The sequence below is a fragment of the Phocoena phocoena genome, chromosome 6 (genome assembly GCF_963924675.1).
Source record: "Phocoena phocoena chromosome 6, mPhoPho1.1, whole genome shotgun sequence".
NCBI classification, from domain to species: Eukaryota; Metazoa; Chordata; class Mammalia; order Artiodactyla; family Phocoenidae; genus Phocoena; species Phocoena phocoena.
Window position 1 is genome coordinate 72,274,363 of NC_089224.1, and position 26,933 is coordinate 72,301,295.

Genomic DNA, 26,933 nt, shown 5'->3' on the forward strand with positions numbered 1-26,933 from the left:
CAGTAAGAGAATTCCAGAAAAATATAGACTAGGTAACCATTGATGGTAACGGTTAGCTTCTTCTTCTGTGACACAACATAGAACAATGAGGAAAGAATGAGGACTTTGGAATCCGCTGTCCCTGGGTTGGAATGCTTACTCTGTAGTTTATTTCCCGTTTCTGAGTCTCAGTTTAATCATCTGTAAAACAGATATAATAACTGCCTATGTACATCATAAGGAAGGCATCAGGATTTTAAAAGATAACTAATATAAAGCACCTAACATAGTGCTAGAAACTTGGTGAATGCCAATTTCCTTCCTCAGTATCCGTGTATATGTGTCCAAAAGTTGGAAACTGAATCAAATGGCTCTAAGCCAATGGTGCTCAAAATGTGTCTGGACCAGCAACATCAGCATCCCAAGGAACTTATTAAACATACATATTCTCAGACCCCAACCAGAGCTATTGATTCAGAAACTCTGGTGTCCTGTATTGCCCCAATAAAGCCCACTAAAATTACCAATCATTCATGAGCTTGTACTATAGTATCTAGCCTATATTTCAGCATATAGAAGCTACTCAGTAAAAATGTTTGATGACAAATGACTGTTCATGGGGTGATTAAGTGGATGGATGAGATGAGTGCATGCTTTCAAACCCTCCTCTTCAACCCTGGTGTCCTAAGGACAGATTAGCCAGTCTGACGTGCTATAGGCTGACCTGGTGATGTCAACAACTGCCATATAGGTTGGGAGCCTCATTGTTTGGGCTCCATGGGAAGGTAGGTACAAGATGACTGTTTGATTTGGGTTAAAAAGAAAGCACTCTTAAAGACCAAAACAATGAAGAGTCAACAACAGGTGTGCTTGGCATGGGCATTCCAAAGACACTGAAAAGTAGATTTCATAACGGCATCATGAAAAGAATGCTAGTCTAAAATGCTGGAAGGCAAAACATAGCCACAAATACTTCATGCCATGAACTACCATTTCTAGAAGAGTCTACTACAGTTAATTTACAAGTTGGAAATAATAATGGACTTATTTCAGAGGGTATTCATGGAGGTTCAATGAGAAAATAAAAATAAAATGCATGGTACATAGTGAACGCTCAACGAATGTTGGATACCATTACATTTATGTTTAAAATTTGAATTATTCGAGGTATTGGCTAGCGCCATGCTATGAATACAAAGAGCATTAAATTATTCTTTTGAAGGAATAAAAGAAGACGATAATAAATTACCAAATCCTAGTTCTAGCACCTTGTTCTGTTTTCCCCTTTCTACCACTAGGTGACACCACCAACCTACCATAACCCACTCTTCTCCCACAGATTCCACACAGCCAATCTTCACAATCACTGTTGATTAAGGAACAAGATGCCTATTCTGGAAAGAATCCTAAATTATTCTTTTGTTTGAGTCTTCTTATTTATCTAAATTGCCACTGGCTATTTGGTATAAATTTATTATTTCCTCAGTGTGTACTAAAAAAGAGTTTTTGTTACTTAGGGAACCAATTCAGCATTTACCTACACGGATGGGAAAGAAGCACTCTAATACCATCCCACTTCACAGTTTCTCTTCTGTACATGTTTCTTCTGTCACAAGAAAAAGGAAAAATTTTCCTTTAGTTTCACAGCCTACTTTTCTATGGCAAGTTGATACAATGTAGTAATTAACCATTAAAATATTGCCTATGATTCACAGGAGTGTTACAGACAAACTAATTTAAACCAAGGTCAGGTCTCCAAATCAGCAAAATAACTCTGAAAGGGGGTGAGAGAGAAAACAAACAAGAGAAGAGGTAAGCAACAGCTGCTATTAAAAGTAACACTGGGCAGCTAAAACTGGTCTGAGTATATTCCTAAAAATGTAATTAGCCAAATCCTTCCAGAAATTAAACCATCAAAATGACATTATAGTACACTTTTAAAATGTATTTACAGAGCGAAAGAGCACTCATCCTAGCATATCACTATGTCCTCAGGGTTTCCCTTCTTGTAAAGAAAGATGCAGAAGAGTATTAGATATTGTGCTATGAAAAAGTTCAAATTATCACTGATATATTTTGTGAAATGCTATTTCTTAATTCCCTCAGCAGTGCTGAAGTTGAGAATGAATTAACTTAATAGGCTGTTTTCTGGTTTCTTTGTCATTTTATTGGGTGGTTAAAATGACTAGAACCAAAGACTACCTATTATTAGCTTTCCAAATACCAACATTTATTAAAGGGCCATGATAAGAGAGGTACTAAATTCTACCATATCACAGAGCTCATTTTCTCAGGAAGGCAGGCATGGATATTCCATTTCCTGCACAAGGAAAGGGTCAACTTACTGCTCCTACTAAAGGCTTTCAGTAAAACAGAATTGCCTGCTTATTACTTTTGAAGTCTAGAAATGTACCATTTTTATTTACATAAGTTGCAGTGATACATGAATTTATTCAAAATGCCTTCTGATAATATGCCCATTTCCCCACAGTGACTGTGAACTTAAGAGATAGGTCCCCAAATAAGGTGACAGAGGTACCAGAAATACCACATCTAAATGGAGAGCCTTAGACATTTTGGTGACATATAGAAAGACTTTTTATTGGCTTCTTAATTACAAATAATCAAGAAGTTACTGGAAGAAAGTGCAGTAGTATCAAGGCAGGAGAAGTGGCAGTGAAGAATGGAATAGGGTTTCTGCAAAGGAACAGATGGACATATGGAAAAGGGAAAAGCTGTGTGAAACCTGCAAAGGAAAGGAAAGACAGGAAGTGATAAAAAAAAAAAAAAGATATGCAGAAAATGTGGTCCAAAGACTGTTACCAGATCTCACTAGTACAGCCCATGACAGTGAAGTTCAGGAGGAAACTGGTGACAACCCAGGATGCATTGCTGACGAGAACAAGCTCTGTGTCTCTAGCAGAATAGAAGAGACCAGAGAGTAGGGAAGACAAGGCTTCCAGGGCAAGAGCCTGAGCCCCCAGCATGCGTGGTGACTGATGAATAGAGGCAGTGGTGACTGTGATGTCTGTGTCCAAGTAGGAAAGACCTTAAAGACTAATTATCCGATGCTCTTCAGTACTGTACACATGAACCATTATCTCTAGCTGCAGTGTGGCCCTACCCACTCTTAATCTAAGCCAAGATTATTAACTGTCGCAAATATACCATTGACCAAAGTGCATGAAACCAGATGAGTAAATTATCATAAATTAAGATTCTACTTTTCCTTGATTCATAGAAGAAAGTCTAGGACTTAATGACACAGTTGGATATGAGAAGCAATCCCCTTCTTTGGTAAAGTCTCCAAAGATGGTCACCTTCAATTCCTCCCCTCCCTATAGACACATGCTCCTCCTCACATCAAGAATTGGGGTCTAAAGGTTGCCCATTCTCACCACTATTACTCAACATAGTTTTGGAAGTTTTAGCCACAGCAATCAGAGAAGAAAAAGAAATAAAAGGAATCCAAATCGGAAAAGAAGAAGTAAAACTGTCACTGTTTGCAGATGACATGATACTATACACAGAGAATCCTAAAGATGCTACCAGAGAACTACTAGAGCTAATCAGTGAATTTGGTAAAGTAGCAGGATACAAAATTAATGCACAGAAATCTCTGGCATTCCTATACACTAACAATGAAAAATCTGAAAGAGAAATTAAGGAAACACTCCCATTTACCACTGCAACAAAAAGAATAAAATACCTAGGAATAAACCTACCTAGGGAGACAAAAGACCTGTATGCAGAAAACTATAAGACATTGATGAAAGAAATCAAAGATGATACAAACAGATGGAGAGATATACCATGTTCTTGGATTGGAAGAATCAATATTGTGAAAATGACTATACTACCCAAAGCAATCTACAGATTCAGTGCGATCCCTGTCAAACTACCAAAGGCATTTTTCACAGAACTAGAACAAAAAATTTTGCAATTTGTATGGAAACACAAAAAACCCCGAATAACCAAAGCAATATTGAGAAAGAAAAACGGAGCTGGAGGAATCAGGCTCCCTGACTTCAGACTATAGTACAAAGCTACAGTAATCAAAACAGCATGGTATTGGCACAAAAAAAGATATATGCATCAATTGAACAGAGCAGAGAGCCCAGAAAAAACCCCACACACCTACAGTTAATTAATCTTTGACAAAGAAGGCAAGAATATACAACAGAGAATAGACAGTCTCCTCAGCAAGTGGTGTCAGGAAAGTTGGACAGTGGCATGTGTATCAAGGAAGTTAGAACACACCCTGCCACCATACACAAAAATAAACTCAAAATGGCTTAAAGACTTAAATATAAGACTTGACACCATAAAACTCTTAGAAGAGAACATAAGCAAAACATTCTCAGACCTAAATCATATCAATGTTTTCTTAGGTCAGTCTCCCAAGGCAGAAGAAATAAAAGCAAAAATAAACAAATGGGATCTAATTAAACTTAAAAGCTTTTCACAGCAAAGGAAACCATAAACAAAACAAAAAGACAACCCTCAGAATGGGAGAAAATACTTGCAAGTGAAGCAACTGACAAGGATTGATTTCTAAAATATACAAACAGCTCACACAGCTCAATATCAAAAAAATAAACGACACAATAAAAATATGGGAAGATGATCTAAACAGACATTTCTCCAAAGAAGACATACAGATGACCAAAAAGCACATGAAAAGATGCCAACATCATTAATTATTAGAGAAATGCAAATCAAAGCTACAATGAGGTACCACCTTACACCAGTCAGAATGTCCATCATTCTGTCTACAAATGACAAATTCTGGAGAGGGTGTGGAGAAAAGGGAACCCTCCTACAGTGTTGGTAGGAATGTAAGTTGGTGCAGCCACTATGCAAAACAGTATGGAGGTTCCTCAGAAAACCAAAAATAGAGTTGCCATATAATCCTGCAATCCCACGCCTGGGCATATATTCAGAGAAAACTAAAATTCGAAAAGATAACATGCACCCAATGTTCACTGCAGCACTATTTACAATAGCCAAGACATGGAAACAACCTAAATGCCCATCAACAGATGAATGGATAAAGAAGATGTGGTACATATATGCAATGGATACTACTCAGCCATAAAAAAGAATGACATGATGCCATTTGCAGCAACATGGATGGACCTAGAGATTATCATACTATGTGAGGTAAGTCAGAAAGAGAAAGACAAATACCATAGGATATCACTTATATATGGAATCTAAAATATGACACAGGGGCTTCCCTGGTGGCGCAGTGGTTGAGAGTCTGCCTGCTAATGCAGGGGACACGGGTTCGAGCCCTGGTCTGGGGGGATCCCACGTGCCGCGGAGCAGCTGAGCCCGTGCGCCACAACTACTGAGCCTGCGCGTCTGGAGCCTGTGCTCCGCAACAAGAGAGGCCACGATAGTGAGAGGCCCACGCACCGCGATGAAGAGTGGCCCCCGCTCTCCGCAACTAGAGAGAGCCCTCGCACAGAAAGGAAGACCCAACGCAGCCCAAAATAAATAAATAAATATTTTTAAAAAAAATAAAATATGACACAAATGAACTTATCTATGAAAGAGAAACAGACTCACAGGCATAGAGGACAGACTTGAGGTTGCCAAGGAGGAGGGGGAACAGGGGAGGGATGGATTGGGAGTTTGGGGTTAGCAGATGCAAACTGGTATATATAGAATGGATAAACAACGAGGTCCTACTGTATAGCACAGAGAACTATATTCAAAATCCTATGATAAACCATAATGGAAAAGGATATGAAAAAGAATGTATATATGTAAAACTGAATCACTTTGCTGTACAGCAGAAATTAACACAACATTGTAAATCAACTATACTTCAGTAAAATAAATTTTAAAATATACACACAAAAAAGAATTGGGGTCTAATTCCCAGCGGTGTGTTTGCGCTGACTTGTACAGGTTGGTAAGCAATGACTGTAAAATTTTCAGGAAATTTGCAAACCCACCATTAACAAATTAAACACAGCCATTTAAAAATTATATTAAATATTCTACATTAAAGAAATTATATTAAAAACAAAAGTCATAAATTCTCAAAACGTATCACTTCCTAATTATTCTACTACATTATCTATGTTCTATTGCATCTGTCTGCTGGAGAAGCTATATAATGGTATGCTTCTGTGCATCTCTTCCCAATCTGTTTTTCTTTTTTACAAATAAAATTTTAATATATTTAAAGTATATAACAAGATGATGAGCTTTTTTTCTTTTCTTTTTTTTGTGACAATGCTTAAGATCTACTCTTAGCAAATTTCAATTATACAATACAGTGTTAGAACTATTCCTTACCACGTTTTGATGATATCACATTGGTACCTTGAAACTGACTACAGTAAGATATTTACACTATGAAAATTGGCAAACACTACAAATCAAAGCTTGTTTAATTGATTTATTGGTTTTCTAGAGCAGGTGTTGGCAAATTATGGCCCACAGGCCAAATTCAGCCCACTGCCTGTTTCTGTACAGCCAGTGAGCTAAACACTTTCTAATCGTTATTTAGTCCCACATAAAATCCTCACTTTTGCCTCTTGGACCATAAAGCCTAAAATATTTACTATCTAGCTCTTTGCAGAAAAAAATTTGCCTGTCTCGACTTAAAGTAATGGAGAAAGTTAATTACGTAGGCTAAACTTAAAAGTGGATTGTGTTTCTAGCCATTACATTGCGAATAGCACAAAAATAAAAACAAAACTCTGAGGACATGTTCTTCCAGTATTTGAAAACTATTCTTTAAGGCAGCAGAGAAGTCATTCATGCTGTTGACAAACAGGTAAAGTTCAGACAAAAAATCTTTGTTGTTTCACTTTCTTATTAAAAAAAAAAAATCAACCACATTCTTGTTGGAACTATACTGGTTCATCAATTGCAGGGCAAGAGTTGCATTAAAATTAAGTAACTCATTCCGTAAGAATCGATTGTATAGAATTTACAATAAAGAGTATGTAATTTGTAAATTGTGTGCTATATATCCTGCATATCAGTAATATGTGTGTTTTTTTGGTTTTTTTTTTATAGAGCCCATTGTTAAACATTTACCAGCACACCACTGCTAATTCTATTTTATCATCAATCTGGGCTGGCCTTAGGGAGTTGCATGAACAATAAAACATGATGGAAGTGATATTCTGAGATATTTGAAGTTAGGTCACAATAATCGCAGATTCCATCTGAGTCTCTTCCAAAGCTCGCTTTTGTGGCTCTCTCGCCTAATCTATCAGGCTGTGAGCAGCCCACACCCGGTGAGTCCCAAGTGAGCTCACAGGTGGCTACCATCTGACTGCAACTGCATGAGAAACTCTGAGCAAAAACTGCCCATCTGAACCCAAAAAAAGCCAAAGAACCATGAGAGATAATAACATCTTAGTTTAAATCTCGAGGTTCTGGGGGTGGCCTGTGACACAGCAGTAGATAACTGGAACACCATTTTATTCTGAGGAGAAGGCACTGAGCAGGGAGCCAGTTGGACCCAACACCTCATGACCTCAGGAATCCTAGGGGTATCGCAGCTCTGTTTGGTTCCATGTCCTTGGTGCTAAGCAGACGCAGGGGCACATTGCGGGGCGGGGATGTAATGAAAAGAGAGAGTGGTTATGGATGATACACACCCACATTTGCATGTAAATCTGAATCATTCTGTCCACCAGAGATGCAGCAAGTAAAATACCGTCAAATGGGACACGGACTCTACCCTGTTCACTCACTAGCAATCAACCCCATCTGGGCTTCCTGGAGTGGCATGCACCTCCCTCCACAGCTTTCTTCCTTTCTGCCCCAGGCCCAGTAGCCATTTTTGAGGCTAACTTCCCCACAGCCTCTTGAGGAGGCCATGTCCTCATAGCATCTGATCTCATTATTGCATTCCCACTTCACAGTTGCCCAGGGAAGTCAGTGGGGATTTCTGGGCCCTGAGGAGAGTTTATGCCTGGGGCAGGCTCTGTGTTTTCTATGCTCCTCCCTTTCCACTTCCTCCATGTAAATACACTTCTATAGAATTTCAGGGGAGAAGGAGAAGTGTCCAGGGCACCACCCCTTAGCAAAGAAAGCACAGTGCATAATGAGTAACTTTATGATCTCTAAATATTGAGTATTGAGGTATTTTGTACCATTGAGGGAAATAAATATAAAGAAGTATGGCTAGATAGGCCAAGTTTTGTGAATCAGTTAAATCCATTTGAAACTGGTCAATAGGTAAAAAAAAGCAAAAACATCAAGTTGCCTCCAACCTCAGTTTAGCTGTAACTACAAAACAGGAATTCCATTATAAGGTATTTCTAGATAGGCCAGTTTTGCAGACTTCATCTGGTATCTTAAAATACTTTGGGTCATCTGCAGAAGGAGCTACCTATCTACAAATTGTAAGGATTCTAAATATTATACGCTTCAGCTGCCTAGTACATTTTTTCCCAGAGACAAAGTGCTATTGCAGCTGATATGATAAACCATTCGTTAAATAGGGAATTTCGATTCCCTCATTTTAATTACATCTCATTACCAAGAACTGCTCATAGCTCAGAGTAGCAATGCAAGTCTACTTTTCTGATTTCAGGTTTCACTTTTTTATCCTGCCATTGTCCTCAAGAAGCTATGAATTATTAGCTCTAAATTAGTTTCAAATTATAATTCACACTTCAGATGACTCACACGCAGTGACTGTTAAATTCACACAATGAAAGTCACCTAACCGTGTTTGTCATTTGCTTTAAACCCCTGTGGACTCTTCAGCCAGGTATGAATTGAGAACTCCTAACACCTCAACTACTCAGAATTTCGTTATTAGGAATTACCATAGTGCTCAAAGTAATACTGTTTCCTTTCCATAAAAAATCTCTACCATTAAAATTTTTCATGGATTTGAGCTGCTATTTTGAACACACATTTGAAAAAGTTACATTACAACAAGGTAAACCAGAATACCCATGTCTTTGAATTCTAGAGGCAGGCAGAGAAAAAAAATCGGAATTCCTTCCTTCCTACATGGTGTGTCCTTGTCCTATCCCTCACCTCATAATCTTTTTTCTTATTATTTTTATCTACTTGACTTGTTTTTCCAAATCTCCTCTATATGAGGGGCTGATAATTACATTTACTATGAAAACTTAGATGATGTTTACAGATCAAAAATTAAAATGATTTTTAAAAGAAGCAAAGATATGAACATAAACAAGAAGTGGCTTGGTACCAAGAGTAGGGAAAACAAGAGTTCCAACCAAGGATTGCTTAAGGGTGTCTGTCGAGGCTGTCCAACACCTGGAGTTTGCGGCAATGATTGACAACTGATGACTTACTAGCAAACCCCCAAGTGGGCATCATATCCCAAGTAGTAAACACAGTGCTTGGGCAGAACAGATCCAGATTTTGGTCCCAGCTCTGTATTAGACAAATGATTTAACCTTTTTAGATTCTAATTTCCTCACCTCCAAGATGGAGATTGTGGCAGAGACTGGCTAATTATTCTTCAAACTGTTTCTTCTTCTTGGACATACAGTTAGACTGCATTTCTCAGCCTCCCTGCAGTCAGATGCAACCATGTGACTGGGCCAATGAAACATGAGCAGAAGTGACAGATGCTACGTTCTGAAAAGATCCATAAAGCCTCCCACCTTTGGCCCTCCAAGCTCTTCTCCATCTTGAGAGACAGGATGGATGGAGATGTCTCAGGCAATCTTGGGAGCCACACATTAAAGATGGTCTCTGAATCACCCCTGGTCACACAACCAGGAACACTAAATTGGATTTTGCTGCATGAGCAAAAAATGCATAAGTTATGTGTTGAGTCTTTGAGATTTGGGGTTTACCTGTTACTGCTGTTAGAGTTACCTTAACTAATACAGGGGTACTCATAGCATCTCTACCTCATGGGGTTGCTGGGAAGATTAAAGAAGACAATGCTTGCAAGTTCTTACTCTACTGCCTGATACACAGTGAGCCTTGTCATCAAATGTTAACTCCGTCTTAGCAAGTAGGAGTTGGCAGCCCTGGACCCAAAAGGAAACAGAGGCAGTGGTTAAACATATTTCCATTGGTTAGCCAAACAGCTTTGAAAAATCACCTCCAGCATAAGCGTTAGGCATTTTGAAGAATATGCTAATCAAAAATAATATATACTTCCTCAAATATGACTATGCATTTTACGACAAAATAAGGTAGGTAAATACTCTAGAGGTATTTTCATCCTGAATTCCAAAAAACTCCAAGCTCAGACAATAAAAAATCATGTTTCACGCTTAAATTTGGTAAACCAGGTTTCATATTGGTTCACTGAGTCTTAAATCACCTGTTACAATGGTTCAAAGATGCATCACTGCAGCCTGAGTAAAAATGTTCACTTTCATTAGGGAGGAGTTTAACAGTGATCTTGGGAATTCATTCTGGTCCATGCTCTGAATGCTAAGGGAAAAGGTTGGTAGGAGGGAAAAGGAGTTTTTCCCTCCTCAGTGTTCCAAGGTGCAGCTTGGCTGGTAATCGCTGTGCAGGGCATCCCATGTGTTCTATTCCAGATTTCAAATAGCATAGTGTCTGGTCAGGAGGGGGCCCCAGAGAGAAAACAGGCTGGAGCTATTTCCTCAGACTCCAGCTCTGAATAAAGGAGACAAAATTTCAAGAGTTGGAAATCCCCACTTTTCCTCATTTGAAGGAAATTGATTTAAAATAAAAACATGTGGGAGCAACAGATGAAATGTACTTAACAGGCAATAGGTTAATTCATACAGTCTTATTATATGTTGAAGTCCTAACCTCCAGCACCCCAGAATGTGACTTTATTTGGAAATAGAGTCATTGCAGATATAATAGTTAAGATAAGGTCATCAGGGTGGGCCTTAATCCAATACGACTAATGACCATATGAAAAGGAAAAATTTGGAGACACGCATAGGGGGAAGATAATGTGAAAACAAAGGCAGAGACCAAGGTGGTACTTCTATAAGCCATGGAATGCCAAAGATTGCCTGTAAACCACCAGAAGCTAGGAGAGAGGCATGGGACAGATTCTCTCTCAGCTTTCAGAAGGAACCTGTCCTGCCAATGCAAGATCTTGGACTTCCAGCCTCCAGACTGTGACACAATAAAGTTATGTTGTTTAAGCCACATAGTGTGTGGTGCTTCGTTATGGCAGCAAACTGACACAGTATATATGTGGCAATATTCATAACATGATTGGTCATAACAAAAGTGATCAAGTCAGTGCCTGGTTATTGTTCTTCCTGAAGAAAGATGCTTATGACTTACAGCCTTTTGGGAAACGCTTAAAGTAGATGTAATAATACTTGGTGTTGGCAAGGGAACTATTCATGTGGTATCGCCATGAGCAATCTCGTTTGCTTCATTGGCACCTTACTGGAATGGAAAGATTTGTCCCTTTCCCTTAACATCTAGACATACTGCTTTGCTAGGAGTAAAGTAGGCCCAGGATGTATAATTGCTCCATTCTGCTGGAGCGAATGGAGCATAAAGGCAAAGTTTGTTCCAGTTAAGCACATACTTTAATATCCATAAATTCTCTTCTTTATTTTCCCTAAGGCTTTACTATTTAAAGTTTTTTAACATAGATTTGGTTTTCGGCAACCTTCGTTTCTCTCTACAGGTTCCTCCACTAAAATGCAGAATTAGAACAAAATCAAAACCACCTGTGTCTCTTTCCTGATAATCAAATTGGCAAACAATGAAAAGGGCACAAAGGATCAGGTACAACCATAATGAATGAAGTGGATTCCTATACATGGTGTGTGTGCCCCACAGGATGTGTGCTATATTCAGACTCAGAATGAACCGGAGGCCATGTGAAATGGGACTGCAGTATCTTTTCCATGGTCCTAGCTTCCAAGTCCTCTCTGCAAGAAGAACTAGCCCTCTGGCCATGCTTCTGATATGGCCATTTTTTTTTATTTTTGGTGGTACACGGGCCTCTCACTGTTGCAGCCTCTCCTGTTGAGGAGCACAGGCTCCAGACGCGCAGGCTCAGCGGCCATGGCTCACGGGCCTAGCCGCTCCACAGCATGTGGGATCCTCCCAGACCAGGACACGAACCCGTGTCCACCGCATCAGCAGGCGGACTCTCAACCACTGCTCCACCAGGGAAGCCCCCTGATATGGCCATTTTTTTATCTACTGCTTTTCAAGGTCACACTCGTTCTGATCTCACATATTGAACAAAGCACTGAAACTCAGTATTATTGTAATTATTTACTTTCGACGGTAGATTTTCAATAACCCATATAACCTTAATTAGAACAACTATCATTTGTGAGATATACTACAATAAAAAGGAGAGACAAAAAGTTTAGTAGCTTTCTCTTTATAACGTAGAGGGCCAGAGTGAACCCATCTGTCAAAGGTAGTGGTTTCTACCACCCAAACCCGTGCTTCCCTCTGAAGGACATTCTATATATGTTGCAAGGAGACAAATTCTTCTTTTTTTTCTCAATATTTCCACCCAAGAAAGTTAACTGGGTCATCAGGCAAATAAAAGCCATGACACATACAACTGTGGAGTTGCAAAGGGCCATTGAAAATGTAAGGAATCCTCTTTCCCATTGCCCTGACATCACACAGAACTTCCAGCTGATTCCTTCCAGTGACAAGTAACCCATTCAAATTTTGGACTGCTGGATAAGCAGTTCTACTGATAAATATGTGGGCCGTATTTTATCTAGCTGATCTCAGGCCTTCAGCTACAGTTGAAACCGATTGGAAGGAAACAAAGTAAATTAACTTGGATGCACAGCTAGATGGCTTTGCTTTCCTAGCTGACTTACTTAAATTTAACAGGAAATGAAAATCAGATATCAAAGGAACAAATGGCATTTGTATTTGTTAACAAATGTATTAACCGAGTACCTACTATGTCCCCAGCACTGTGTCAGGAAATCAAAGGGAGATAGAAGTCAACAATACCATCTTTACCCCCAATTAGCTTAAAATATTGTCTAACCATGATTAAATATTTGAAACAAGTTGAAAATTAATGGAAGATATAGTATATATTTAAGTCCTAAGTTGGTCAATTTTGCAAGTGGTAATAGAAAATGGATAATTTCTACAAGTCATCATGAAGTAGCTTGGTCTTGACCATGCTTTGAAGGACAAGTAAGATTTAGAAAGTCATAGGAACTAAGAAAATTTCTTTGAGAATATATCTAGATTTAAAGGGCTATTAAACAGCTGTTCCAAACCACACAAAATAAGACAGGGGGAATTCTGTCATTATTTTTAAATGGTAATGGGAAAGGAATATTGAAATATAATCAAATATAGATCGAGATTGTGAAAACGCCACTGTATCACAGGATGATCTATGGAGAAATCCAAACTCTGCCCTTAACTTCGGGATTTTTCCAACTAAAAGATTAAATAAATAGTGTACATTTTCTCTCTCAAAGAAGATATACAATGTTATTAAGGAGTTCCTTCTGCATTTCTCAGTTATCTTTAATATCTCTGTTACGCACAAGTGAAAAGCTCTCATTCAGCTAATTAGAGTTTAATCTGTGTACCCTTCTTTATATGTATAAATGTCCTTCTCCCTCCTCCCAGAAGATCATATAGCTCTTCCAGAGATGTACTTAGCCGCCTGATTAATTACTGGCCCTCTATGTAAATTACTTACAAAATTAAGACGATCTTTTTATCACTTATTCAGCTTGATAAACATTTACAGTTTAACATATCTGACAGAGCCATTTGTATACCCCTATAATATAAATGAAGGTACATTAAAGCTACAGTAAGTCTATAATAATAATAATAGCCTTAAAATAATTTGCTAACTACAGACAGTTCCCTAAGCAAATTACAAGATGCTCTATGTTAATATAGAAAGGAATTCCAAACAAGGCATTTAAAACCTAATAAAATGCCGTTAAATGAAGGGCGCCGGGAGGGGGAAAAGAGAAAGAAAACCCTAAGGCCTGAACTGGTAGAAATGATTCTCAAGGCCACTGACCCTTGCAAGATCCATGTCTTCCTTGGATTTCTAGACACAAAGCAGATTTGTAATTGAAGGTGATGATCTAATTACTACATCCCAAATTGCATGTATTTCTTGTATTGAGTCATATCGTCGTCTAATTATATGGAGCATTTATCAATTTGAAAGTCCACAGAAACAGTTGAGTTTCTATATGCAATGAGAATGTGGTCTGTAAACTATATCACCACCAAGTGTGAGTATCTTTAGCGACAACACTCTGCCTCTTGGTACTCATGTGGATGTACAAGGCGAACTACGATATCAAAACACCTCGGAACAATTTTACAAAGAAATCACAGAAAAAGCCACCTGGTTTGCTCTTGGGTTTTCCGAGGCATGGATACCCCATGTGTGCCTCCCATGCCCTAGAAATATACACAGTGATACAGTCACCATTACCACAAGAAAAATAAAAAGAATAGCAACATACAATTCTAAAATCTAAAAGACAAAATGCCTAGACAGCAATTTTTATCTCCATAAACTTGACTTGAGAGTTCAGTGCCTCAATTAAAGGTGGATCACTTGATCAAGGCAACACAACAGTAAAAAATACTCAGTTTTGCACAGCATAAATGTGCCTCTGTAAAATATAATTCCCATTAGTTAGGTTAATTAAGATTAACATGCAAGTCACTGAAAAGCCCCAAAGTAGACAAAAGACAATTTACCAAGGAAACATACAAAGTCAAGAGCTGCATTCACTTTGAATCATTCATTTAACAGATTGGAAGGAGGGTCTTATTAATACTTGATTTGTCACCATTGATTCTCAAAATGACATGGATACAAATAGCTTACAAAAGCCAAAGGACAGCTTGGTTTCTTAGAACAGATCTATGGACAATGCAGGGTAGTGCACAGAAAAAGGAAGTGAATCTAATCACATGTATAATCATTGTTATTAAACAGGATATACATATACATACACATACATGTATACATATGTGACTATGTTTTAGGTTTTGTTTTACTGAGATGAATGAAATGGCACTCATCTTGTTTGGCATTTTTCATTGGTTTAGCATAGTGTTTTCACCCAAAATAATAACCCGCATTCCTAGTCAAATATATCACAAAGAAGCAAATATATCACAGCAAAAGACTAACACTAACTTATGCAATAAACAGAATCGTATTCCATTTTCTCAGAATGCAATTGTGTGAAATCCGTCATTGCCAAAAAGGCTTTTCCACCCTTACCTCCAGGGTCATGTTCACGCTACTAATGGCCACTTTTATTTCTCCATCTGAAAGTTCCTTCAGATTCTTCAGCATTGTCTGTTCAATACTTAAACCTGTGGATAAGAGAAAAAAACAGTATGTTATACTTGGGGAACTTTTTTGGTAATATCAAGGGATTATCTAAAGGAGTCGCCCTGTTAATTTCAGTATTTCCCCTCTCATATTTCTTTTAACCATAATAAACACACATATTAAGGCAAAAATCACATTACTGACAATGTTTGCATCAGTTAGGATCCCAGCAGGAAGTAGCATTCACCCCTCAGGATGCAAAAGAAGATTCTTTAATGGCAGGACTCTTACAGAGATGTGGGCGGGACTGAGAAAACTAATAAAAGATAGTGAGGCATTCGGAGACTAGCAGAGGTTCAAAGGAGGGAAACAGGGATCTGGAACAGTAGAAGAGGGGCTGCCAGAAACTTAGCACCAAACAGGAAGGGAGCAGGGAAGAAATATTACAGCCTCTTCTTCCTTTGACTCCCACGCCCCATATGTTTCTAACTCTTCCCATGGACCAAATCCAACCAGAAACCAGTAATCTTCAGGGGAGCCCAGAAGATCAAATACTCAGAGGTCAGACTCTGGAAGCCCATAGCAGATAAAAGCAGGGAAGGCAAGGGGAGGAGGTTAAAAAAAAAAATAGCATAACTAAGCAAATAACCAAATAATACCTAAGAAGGCCACGATTTGCTTTCAGGATGCATTAAGGTAAGCCTTCATGTTTTCAACTGTAATTTTACTCAAAATGCACTTTATAAATATGACTCATAAAACTATCATAATTAAGTTGGTCACCCTTGTAATAGGCTCTGGCAATAGGAGATAAAGGATTACTTAAATGATGGGAGGAATAATCCAGAAGGGATAAATTATCCAGAAGTGCATAGTTTTAGTCAGCGGACCAATGTGCTTCAATAAAATTTATCACGGAAAATCAGGAAAGGCTCTGGCTTAACAATGAATTCTCACCCTAGCTTATTGTATCAGACTAAACTAAACTCTCGAGACGAAGACTTACAGTAAAGGCCAGTAAAGCACGTATCTCCTACCCAGATGCATATTAAGACAGCAGAGTCAACTACTTGCTCTTCCAACTTAGAACACTGTCAATCACAGCAGTATGGGGAAACAGATAGGTACTAAATATTTTTCTTCGACTTGAAGATTGGAAGGCTTCAACCTATCATACTACAGTGTAAAATGCTTTCTAGAATATATAGTGACATTAAAAGTTTGGTCTAATTTTGAAAATGAATGGCAAAATGCATACCATCATGCAGCTATGCATCCACGTATATCACGTGCAAGAGCATATGTAACAGAAGGTGTGGCAGGTGCGTCAGTGTCCCATCCACATTTCCTCAGACTTTCCCAATGCAGGGCCCTCAACCACTAGCACCTGCATCTCTTTTCCTGGGGGCTTTCTCTGGCTGCCAGAGCCCACCCTGGGGGAATTAACAGTCCCTGGGACTAAGTACTCCTCAGCATTCCAGTGGTATGCTCGTAACAAAACCTGAGTTGTAGTGTTCATTTCTGTGTTGTCAATCCTTCTACCATGACTGATTTCAACCTGCCAACCCAACATCAACCCACTCACAAAATTCCTGAAAATTTAACAATCAGCCCTTGGAGCTCTGATAAACAAGTTGCAACATGCCACTGCACCCCTCAGGTAGGAAAACTCTGCGGTGCAATTTTACACTCTTTTGCAGAGTTCCCTAGTGGGATGAAGGCCTGGTTTCCCACAAAGTTAACTTGCTTGTTAAAGCGCTCCATGCCCTATCAGTGTTTTCCGGGATCACCTACCAAATAAATTGCTTTGCCTAAGGCTCTGCCCCGAGGGATCCTGAAATAAGGGAGAAAGCTATGCACCTTAAAGATAGACTGTCTGGGTTTAAATCCTGGCCTGGCCACTTCCTAGCTGTGTGTGTGATGATGGGAAAGCAAAGTTGCCTTTCTGTGCTTCAGTGTTCCCATCTGGAAATCAGGGATAATAAATAATTCCACCTGACAGGGTTGTCGCGAGGACTCTAATTCATGCAAAGTTATACCATCAGAACCTTGTACATATTAGGCACTTAATGAACTATATCTATTATTATTATTATTAAACAATTGATCCAGGAAATCCACTCTCTTGACAAAGCCTAGACTTACAGAACACTTTTATCTGCTTCAGAGTCTTTTATTTTTTTCTAAAATTAATTGATTGATGAAATCTCATTGTGCTTGACATTGCTCCTGCCACATTCTCAAAATAGAACCCTCTCAGCACAGGGATTTCATGTGATGATGCATCTGGGGTGCCCATTAGATGCATGGATTAACCACACATCCAGACACGAAGGTCTCAGAGGAAAGCCTGCAGTACCAGGAAAGCCTGGTACCTGGTATACTTCCAGGTACCACACACTGTCTGCTTCCAGATGAGTTAACCCGATATGCCTGAAAATCTTCCACAACCTCCAGCAAAAGGGAAGAACGTGAAGCCACACTCAAATTCACCTCCTGGGGCCCAGTAACACTCCACATCACAAACCATCCCTCCTCAGCATCTGAGACAGAGCTGGGGGACAGAGTCACTCACCCTGAGCACTGAATTGGGTCTCCTGCAGGACGCTGATAATGTCATCTCTTGGAGGTAAGCGAGGAAATTTTTCTTCCAGGATAGAAAGAATTTCCTCCTGCTTCTCTGAGATCTTCTTGGGTTCCATGGCCATCCACTTGAAAAGGATGCTACCTGAAAGGCATGAATAAAATCGCCTTCAAACTTTCCAGCCAAGCCAGGATGGGGCCCAGAAAAATAAATGTCTTCTGGTCTCTCAATCTCTGCTTCTACTTCCAGATTCCAGATTCTTGCCTGGGGCCTCATTGTGTAACATTCAAGAGACAGTTTTTAGAAAACGCCTGAGATACTGTCTGTCCTGCCTCATTGTTCTCTGAATATTAATCCCAACAACTGAACTGACTATGGCACACTTTATGGCAGAGTTATACATAAAGGAACAAAATCTGTCTCTTTCCCCCACCCCACACAAATACATAAAAGTGATAAACATTGGTTTTAAGTGATTTCAGAATGGAAGTTAATGATAAACGATTTAAGGATATTAAATATGATTTAATATTTCCCTTTAATAATCTCTTTAAGAGATCACAGAGAAGATTGTTTCCACTCATCATGTTTCTGATTTCACATAAGAACTTCCTCCTTTTAAAAATTAAATGAAGGGAGATCAGCTCAGTGCTTTGTGACCACCTAGAGGGGTGGGATAGGGAGGGTGGGAGGGAGACGCAAGAGGGAGGAGATATGGGCATATATGTATAGCTGATTCACTTTGTTATAAAGCAGAAACTAACACACCATTGTAAAGCAATTATACTCCAATAAAGATGTTAAAAAAAAAATTAAATGATTTCATAGCCTCAATGTCAGCACCAAAGGAATCTGATAAGGTAGTGAACCTCAAATCCACTCCCAATCTTCCAGGTACCACACACAGTTTTGAAGTTATTTACTAATGTCTAATTATAAGGATTCATAAACTGGCTCTAAATCACGGGTTTCAATTACAAAGTGATTTGATAATACGAATGACTGACCTCTCACAAACTCCTGGAATTTCTATGCATAATCTCACCTTGAAAGGGAGGAGTTACCACCTGTCACATCTCCCCCTGCATCCTGAGGCCAGACTAACACAGAGTCATGGGGGAAATGGAAGTTTCGCTTAATGATGAAGGATTAAACTCTCTAAAAATCCCCAAACTTATTGATTAATCAGGGTGTCGCCATCTCTCTAGTTTTCAGTGTGGCCTAAATGATAATATAGGGGGAAGGAAAATAAAGAAAGTGGTAAGAATGTAAAAGGAGCAATGAAGTAATGAGTGAGGGAAAACTATGGTACATAATCTTGCCATCTACCTGGAGATCTATAGAACCTGGAGAATAGATACACGTTCACCATTAAAAATCCTGAAAAATCCCAAGCAAGACATCTGGCTGCTCTGTTCCTATTTGCCTATTTTAAAAACAGAAATAATACTGCTTTCCCAGCTTATAAGATTATATACTAAAAATCAATAAACATAAACATCATAACGAAAAATAAATACTGCCAAACACATTTAAAGCATCTCATTCATTCATTCATTCATTCCTTTAGCAAAGAACTACTGAACACCTATTATAAGCCAGGCACTGTGCTAGATGCTAATGATTCATAACTGGACTAGAGCTAGCCTTGCCCCTTGAAGCTTATAGTAGTTAAGGAGATACAAAGAAGTAAACACATAAATTTTCAATATAGGGGGGATAAGAAATATTGCTGTGGAAATACACAGTACTCTGAATCTAGGCAAGAATTCAGGAGTCAGAAAAGGTTTCCTAGAGAATGAGTTAATAAGCTAAGCTGAGATTTGAATGATAACTAGGAACTTAAGGCGAAGGCAAGGTAAAAGGGACCTCATGACCCAGGTAGATCATATGCAAAGGCACTGAGGTGGGAGAGGATTTGGCCAGTTTAAGAAATGGAAAGAAATTAATTAGAACTAGAGAGTACAGTCTTAAAGAAAAATTTTTGAAATATCAGGTTGGAGAAGTAAACAGGGCTCAGGTCCTGAAGGGCCTTTCAAGCTATCTTAAAATTTGTCTTTCATATTCTAAGGGAAATGGAGAGTCACTAGAATTTTAAGCAGGGAGAGGTAACATGCTCAAATTTATGTTTTATAAGACTTACTCTGGCTACCATGAGGAAATGAATTAGACAAGGCACACTGGGAGAATCAGAAGGCTGTTTTAGATGAGAACTAAAGAAGGAGCAGTCAGTATGAAGGGAATCGAACAGATTCAAGGCAAATTATCATTTAAAGATGGGGCGGGGAGTAGCCAACTGGATTCTGAATATACCCTTTGGTCTGACAATTTCTGACATAAAACCTGAAATATAAGGATGATTTTTACTCTCTTTGTTAAGGCAATGGTGAATCTAAATTTCAAAAAAGATCTTCATACGCTTGCCAGATTACTTGTTCCAAGAACAAGGAGAAAATCTACATAAATTTTTTGGGAAAAATCTGTGAAGGCATCAGAGAGTTACCCAGGTGACTACCTTAGAAGCTACAATCCTGGAGAGAAAGTAAGTGCAAAGAGGTAAACCCAGCATTTGATGTTGCTTTTCCCCTCTGAGTGTTTGCTAATTCATATTGTAGCCAATCACATGAGAAGATTAGCTGATCTAACAGCAGTTTCACAGGAGGAGGGAGACAAAAATTGGAGCTTAGAGCTCTCCACAGAGGAATCTTAAATATCCCAAGATTTGAGACGAGATCCCTGGAGAGAATGTCCCCACATCCTGGCATAAAGATTGGAGGGCAGAAGACCTAAATAGACATTTCTCCAAAGAAGATATACAGACTGCCAACAAACACATGAAAGAATGCTCAACATCATTAATCATTAGAGAAATGAAAATCAAAACTACAATGAGATATCATCTCACACCAGTCAGAATGGCCATCATTAAAAAATCTAGAAACATGGGCTTCCCTGGTGGCACAGTGGTTGAGAGTCCACCTGCTGATGCAGGGCACACGGGTTCGTGCCCCGGTCCGGGAAGAGCCCACATGCCACGGAGCAGCTGGGCCCGTAAGCCATGGCTGCTGAGCCTGCGCGTCCGGAGCCTGTGCTCAGCAAAGGGAGAGGCCACAGCAGTGAGAGGCCCGTGTACTGAAAAAAAAGAAAAAAAGAAAAAATCTAGAAACAATAAATGCTGGAGAGGGTGTGGAGAAAAGGGAACACTCTTGCACTGCTGGTGGGAATGTGAATTGGTACAGCCACTATGGAGAACAGTATGGAGGTTCCTTAAAAAACTACAAACAGAACCACCATACGACCCAGCAATCCCACTACTGGGCATATACCCTGAGAAAACCATAATTCAAAAAGAGTCATGTACCAAAATGTTCATTGCAGCTCTATTTACAATAGCCTGGAGATGGAAACAACCTAAGTGTCCATCATCAGATGAATGGATAAAGAAGATGTGGCACATATATACAATGGAATATTACTCAGCCATAAAAAGAAATGAAATTGAGCTATTTGTAATGAGATGGATAGACCTAGAGTCTGTCATACAGAGTGAAGTAAGTCAGAAAGAGAAAGACAAATACCGTATGCTAACACATATATATGGAATTTAAGAGAAAATCAAATGTCATGAAGAACCTAGCGGTAAGACAGGAATAAAGACACAGACCTACTAGAGAATGGACTTGAGGATATGGGGAGGGGGAAGGGTAAGCTGTGACAAAGCGAGAGAGAGGCATGGACATATATACACTACCAAATGTAAGGTAGATAGCTAGTGGGAAGCAGCCGCATAGCACAGGGAGACCAGCTCGGTGCTTTGTGACTGCCTGGAGGGGTGGCATAGGGAGAGTGGGAGGGAGGGAGACTCAAGAGGGAAGAGATATGGGAACATATTTATATGTATAACTGATTCACTTTGTTATAAAGCAGAAACTAACACACCATTGTAAAGCAATTATACTCCAATAAAGATGAAAAAAAAAAAGATTGGAAAAATACAGTCTGCAGGGCAAATATGACCTACTGCCTGTTTTTATAAATAAAGTTTTATTGGAACACAACCACACCCATTAATTTACATATTTTTCATGGATTTTTTTTTGTAATGACAGGGTTGCATAGTTGCAGCAGAGACCACAGACCTGCAAAGTCTAAAATATTTACTATCTAATCTGACACAGAAAAAGTTTGCTGAGTCCTGCCTGTAAGAAAAGGGTGAAGCAAAAATAGACCAGTCTTCATGAAGCCTGAAATCCTGATTTGAATCAGCTCAAACACAGAATACATTAAGTTTATCTGACAGTCTTCTAACTGCCTTTGAGGTGCAAAAGTAAATCCTCTCTATAGCAAAGGAATTTCATCATCTATAGCATCATCTCTACATTTTGCATATACATATTCAGCATTCAGTAAAAAATTACCAAGCATAAAGGAAATATAAACAAATGAATGGAAACTCCAGAGGAAAAAACTCTTGAGAAAAGAATGGAAACAGAATCAGGGGAATAAAAAAATTAGCTGGAGAATTATAGAAGAGAATTAGAATATATAAATAAAATGTTCAAAAGAAATTTTAAGGCTATAAATTTAATAACTGAACAAAAATATCTGTAAACAACAGATTATAGCAAGGAAAACGTTAGCAAATTGAAAAATATCTTAGAAGAAAATATCCTCACTGACGCATGGAGAGAAAAATGGATAAAAATATAGAGATGAGCATAAGAAACATAGGTGACATAGAAAAAACGTCTAAGATATATGTAATAGGAATTCCCCTTGGAAAGGAGAGAGAAAAATGGGCTGAGACAATATTTGAAAAACAGTGGTCAATCATTTTTCAAAATTAATGAAAGATACTACTCTAATACTCAAGATAAATTATGAACCCAAATAAGAATAAATACAAAGAAAAACACCTCTAGGCACATGACAGTGAAACAGCTAAAAATTACAGAGGGAAAAAGTTTTAAATCAGAGAAAAAGAAATATATTACTGTCAAAGGAACCACAATAAAACTGAGAGCTAATTTCATCTAAAATGATGAAAATCAGAAGACATTGGAATTACAGCTTCAAAGTGCTGATATAAAATAATTGCTGATGTTGAATTCTATACTGAAATATAAGAAAAAAATGAAGGCGAAATAAAGACATTTTCAGAAATATAAACTGGAAGAATTTGTCACAAGAAGAACCCACACTAACAAAACAGTAAAGGCAGAGGGAAATTATTATAGATGGAAGCAAAGAAATGCAGGAAGGAAAGAACACTGGAGAATATAAATATGTGGGTAAGAATAAATCAATATTCACTGTATAAAACATTTATAATATGGAGTTTAAAATATATGTGTAATTAAAATACATTTCAAAAAATAAAGAAAATCTTAGTAAAAAATAAAACAAAATACATTTCAATAGTAACAAATTGCAGAATGAACTAAGTAGAGATAAATTGCTCTAAGGTTCTTGGATGATCAGACAAGTGGCAAAAATATCGATTTACAAGAGATTTTAATGGTATTTTGTAATCTTTATTATAATGCTAAAATAATTTTCTAAAAAAGAATTCATAACTAGTAAGCTAATGGAAGGAAATGTAATAGTAAAAGTCCTTATTTAGTGTAATAGCAGTAGAGAAATGAGAGGAGAAGGGGAAAATGTGAGATAAATAGAAAACAAATAGCAAAATGACAAATTAAACACAAATGTTAGAGCAATTATATTAATGTAAAGAGACAATTCGTGTTCCGTGGGTATAGAGTTTCAGTGCTGCAAGACAAAAAAGTTCTAGAGATCTGTCGCACAATAATGTGAATATACTTAACACTACTGAACCGTACACTTAAAAAGGTTTAAGATGGTAAATCTAACGTTATGTGTTTTTTACCAACAACAAACAAGTAAACAAAGTACTTCCATTAAAAGACAAAAATTATGAACCTGAATTTTAAAAACTACAATAGCAATATACTGTTTACAAGAGCACACCTTAGATATAATGATATTGAAAAACAAAGTAAAAGAATAGAAAAAGATGTAACATTGATATAATATACTATTATTAGATAAAGTAGACTCTGACAAGAAGAATTACTTGAAATTAAGACAAATATGTATTTATTATTAAACATTCAACCATCAGGTAGATACAACAATCTTAAATTTATATGAGCTAATAACATTACCTAATAGCTTCTAAATATGTAAAACAAAAAATTGGCAAAATTGGATGAAGAATGAGATAAAAACACAGTCTCAGTGGGAAATTGTGCACACACATCTCTCAGCAACTCTAAGAACCAGCAGGAAAAAAAATCTGTAAATATGTAGAATATTTGAGCAACATGAGTAACAAAGTTGACCTAATTAACACAAATTGAACATTGTTATCAACAATGGCAGACTATACTTTCTTTTCTAATACAAATGAGACATTAACCAAAATTAACTACCTGTTGAGACAAAAAAATCAAGCCTTAACAAATGTCAAAGGATTACAATCACATAGTTATATTCTGTGGCCATCAGGAAAATAGTAGAAAAATCAGTAATAAAACAAAACTAGAAAATTTCCAAATGTTTGAAAAATAAACAATGCACTTCTAAATAACTCATGGTAAAAGAAGAAATTACAACATAAATTACAATATATTTTAATTGAATGATAATGAAAATATGACATTTAGATTTGTAAGATGCAACTAAAGCTATGCTCTGAGGAAGTTTTATATCCTCAAAAGCATAAGATGTTAAAAAAAAACTAACAAATTCAAATAAAAAATGTATAAGGAAGGATATAATAAAGGTAAGAGCAAAACTTAAAGACACAGGAAAGAAACACGTATACAGAAAATAAAACAACAAATTGATACTTTGAAAAGACTAACAGTTTTTTAAAAACTGTTCAAGAAAAAAAGAGAGAGAAGAATGATAGAAGGTATAATTTTCCAGTATTAGGAATGAAACGTGACATGCTACAGATTCTAACGGCATTAAAAGAGAAGTACAACGTTAATAGATTTTAAATTTTAGAGGAAGTGGACATTTCTGGAAAAACTCAACTTGCCAAAACCGGCAGGAAAAGAAATTTAAAATCTGGATGGTTTTGTATTTATTTTAAAATGAATCCATAGTTTAATAGCCATAGTTCCACACATTTAAAAAATACTAATTTTATACAAATTCTTCCAAAGATTAGAAACAGAAAACACTTCCCAACTTATTTTCTGAATCCAGCATAATCTTCATACCAACACTCAACAGAAACATTACAAGAAAGAAGTAGAGGCAGGTCTCTCTCATAAATGTAGTTGCAAAAAAGTTTTTTAAAGCTAGTCCCAAATCAAATTAGCAATATATAATAGGATATTGTATTGTCACCAAATAGGGATTTCCTAGGAATTAAAGGACAAATTAACATTCCAAAGTTAATTAATATAATTCACCACACTAATAGAAGAGAAAAATCAAATGACCACTTCAGTAGATGTCAAGTAATGAAACTACTTGATAAAATCCAAGATTTAATCATATAAAATCTCAGCCAAGTGGAAATAGAAGACAATTTCCTTAATTTGATGAAGGGCATTTGTAAAAACCAAATAAGGAAAGCAAACATTATATTTAACTGTGAAATATTGAAAGACTTCCACCTCGAATCAGGAATGAGACAAAGATGCCTGCTATTTCTATTTCTATTTCACACTTCAGTGTGAATCCTAGCCCAGAGAAATAACACGGGTAAAAGAAGCAAAAGTATAAAGAAAGAAAAGGAAGAAATAAAAACTGACTTCTTCATAGACGGTATGTGTATGAACTTACAAATGAAAATACAAATGAATTATTCATTAATACAAATGAATTAATTAACTAGTAATACAAATAGTAATACAAATAAACTTAAAATAGTAAATAAATTTTTCAAGGTTGATGGACATAAGGTCAATAATACAACACTTGTATTTCTATAAACAATCATGAACAATTAGAAATTCAAATTTAAATTAAAAAACTGTATTAGCCTCAAAATGTAAATATTTAGGGATAAATTTCACAAAAATGTGCCTGGCTTACAGTCAAATCAAGAATCCAATTTCTTCAATTTGGGGATCTTAATTTTAAAATACATAAAAAGGCAGTATTCAGAAATTAATATAACAGATATTGCACTAAACAGAATCCTACACAATAATTCAATGAAAAGAAACTTCTGACATTATAATTAGGTTTACCTGGACAATTAAAAAGGAGAAGATGTTCTGATGTAAGTAGGAAAACAATAACTCAAAAAATGGCCACCATACTCCGAGTTGTTTTTACTGCAGAAGAAAGGCTATGGCCCACCTTTATCCAAGAGACTCATCTATAGCAAATTTTTCTACTTCACTTTAGAGACCCATTTAGCGACATACTAGGTTAAATATCAGTATCAGGATGTGGAGCAGCCAAAGGCACCTCTTCGCAAAATCAAACCTATTTTTGGCATAAGAGTTGACTTAACATCCAGCAAATTCAGCAGAACTAAAAAATACTTAAATCCATATACATGTACCCAAATGCGTCCCAGCTATTCACAGGCCATGGGGGATTAACGACAAGCAACAGAGAAAGCAATTATAATAAAACAGTAACAGGGGCTTCCCTGGTGGTGCAGTGGTTGAGAGTCCACCTGCCGATGCCGGGGACATGGGTTCGTGCGCCGGTCCGGGAAGATCCCACATGCCGTGGAGCGGCTGGGCCCGTGAGCCACGGCCGCGGAGCCTGCGCGTCTGGAGCCTGTGCTCCGCAACGGGAGAGGCCACAACGGTGAGAGGCCCGCGTACCGAAAAAAAAAAAAAAAAAAAGTAACAAACATTTCATTCCATTAGAAAAAAAAATCAACCACATATTCTTTGTTCAAAAGAATGGAGAAGTGAAGGACCTCTTGCCAAAAGCAACTGCAGGGCATTAATATCAAACATGATCTAATGAAGTCAGAAGTTGTTTGGGGAAAACACCACAGTCAAGGCATATTCTGCATGATAAATTCTTAGCAGAAAAGAAGGGATTGTAAACCTCTTTCCTGTTTCACCTGGGATCATTTTCTTTTTCATACTGAAACAAAAAAAATTAAAGGAT

At 37.6% G+C, this 26,933-nt stretch overlaps 1 protein-coding gene across 1 annotated transcript in view; it reads right to left on the minus strand.

Moving 5' to 3' along the window:
* PRUNE2 (prune homolog 2 with BCH domain) overlaps positions 1-26,933 on the minus strand; it is a 207,769-nt gene that overhangs the window by 167,981 nt on the left and 12,855 nt on the right. The window contains 2 exon segments of the mRNA XM_065879899.1: positions 15,176-15,270; positions 17,805-17,957. Coding sequence (XP_065735971.1) covers positions 15,176-15,270; positions 17,805-17,957 — 248 coding nt within the window.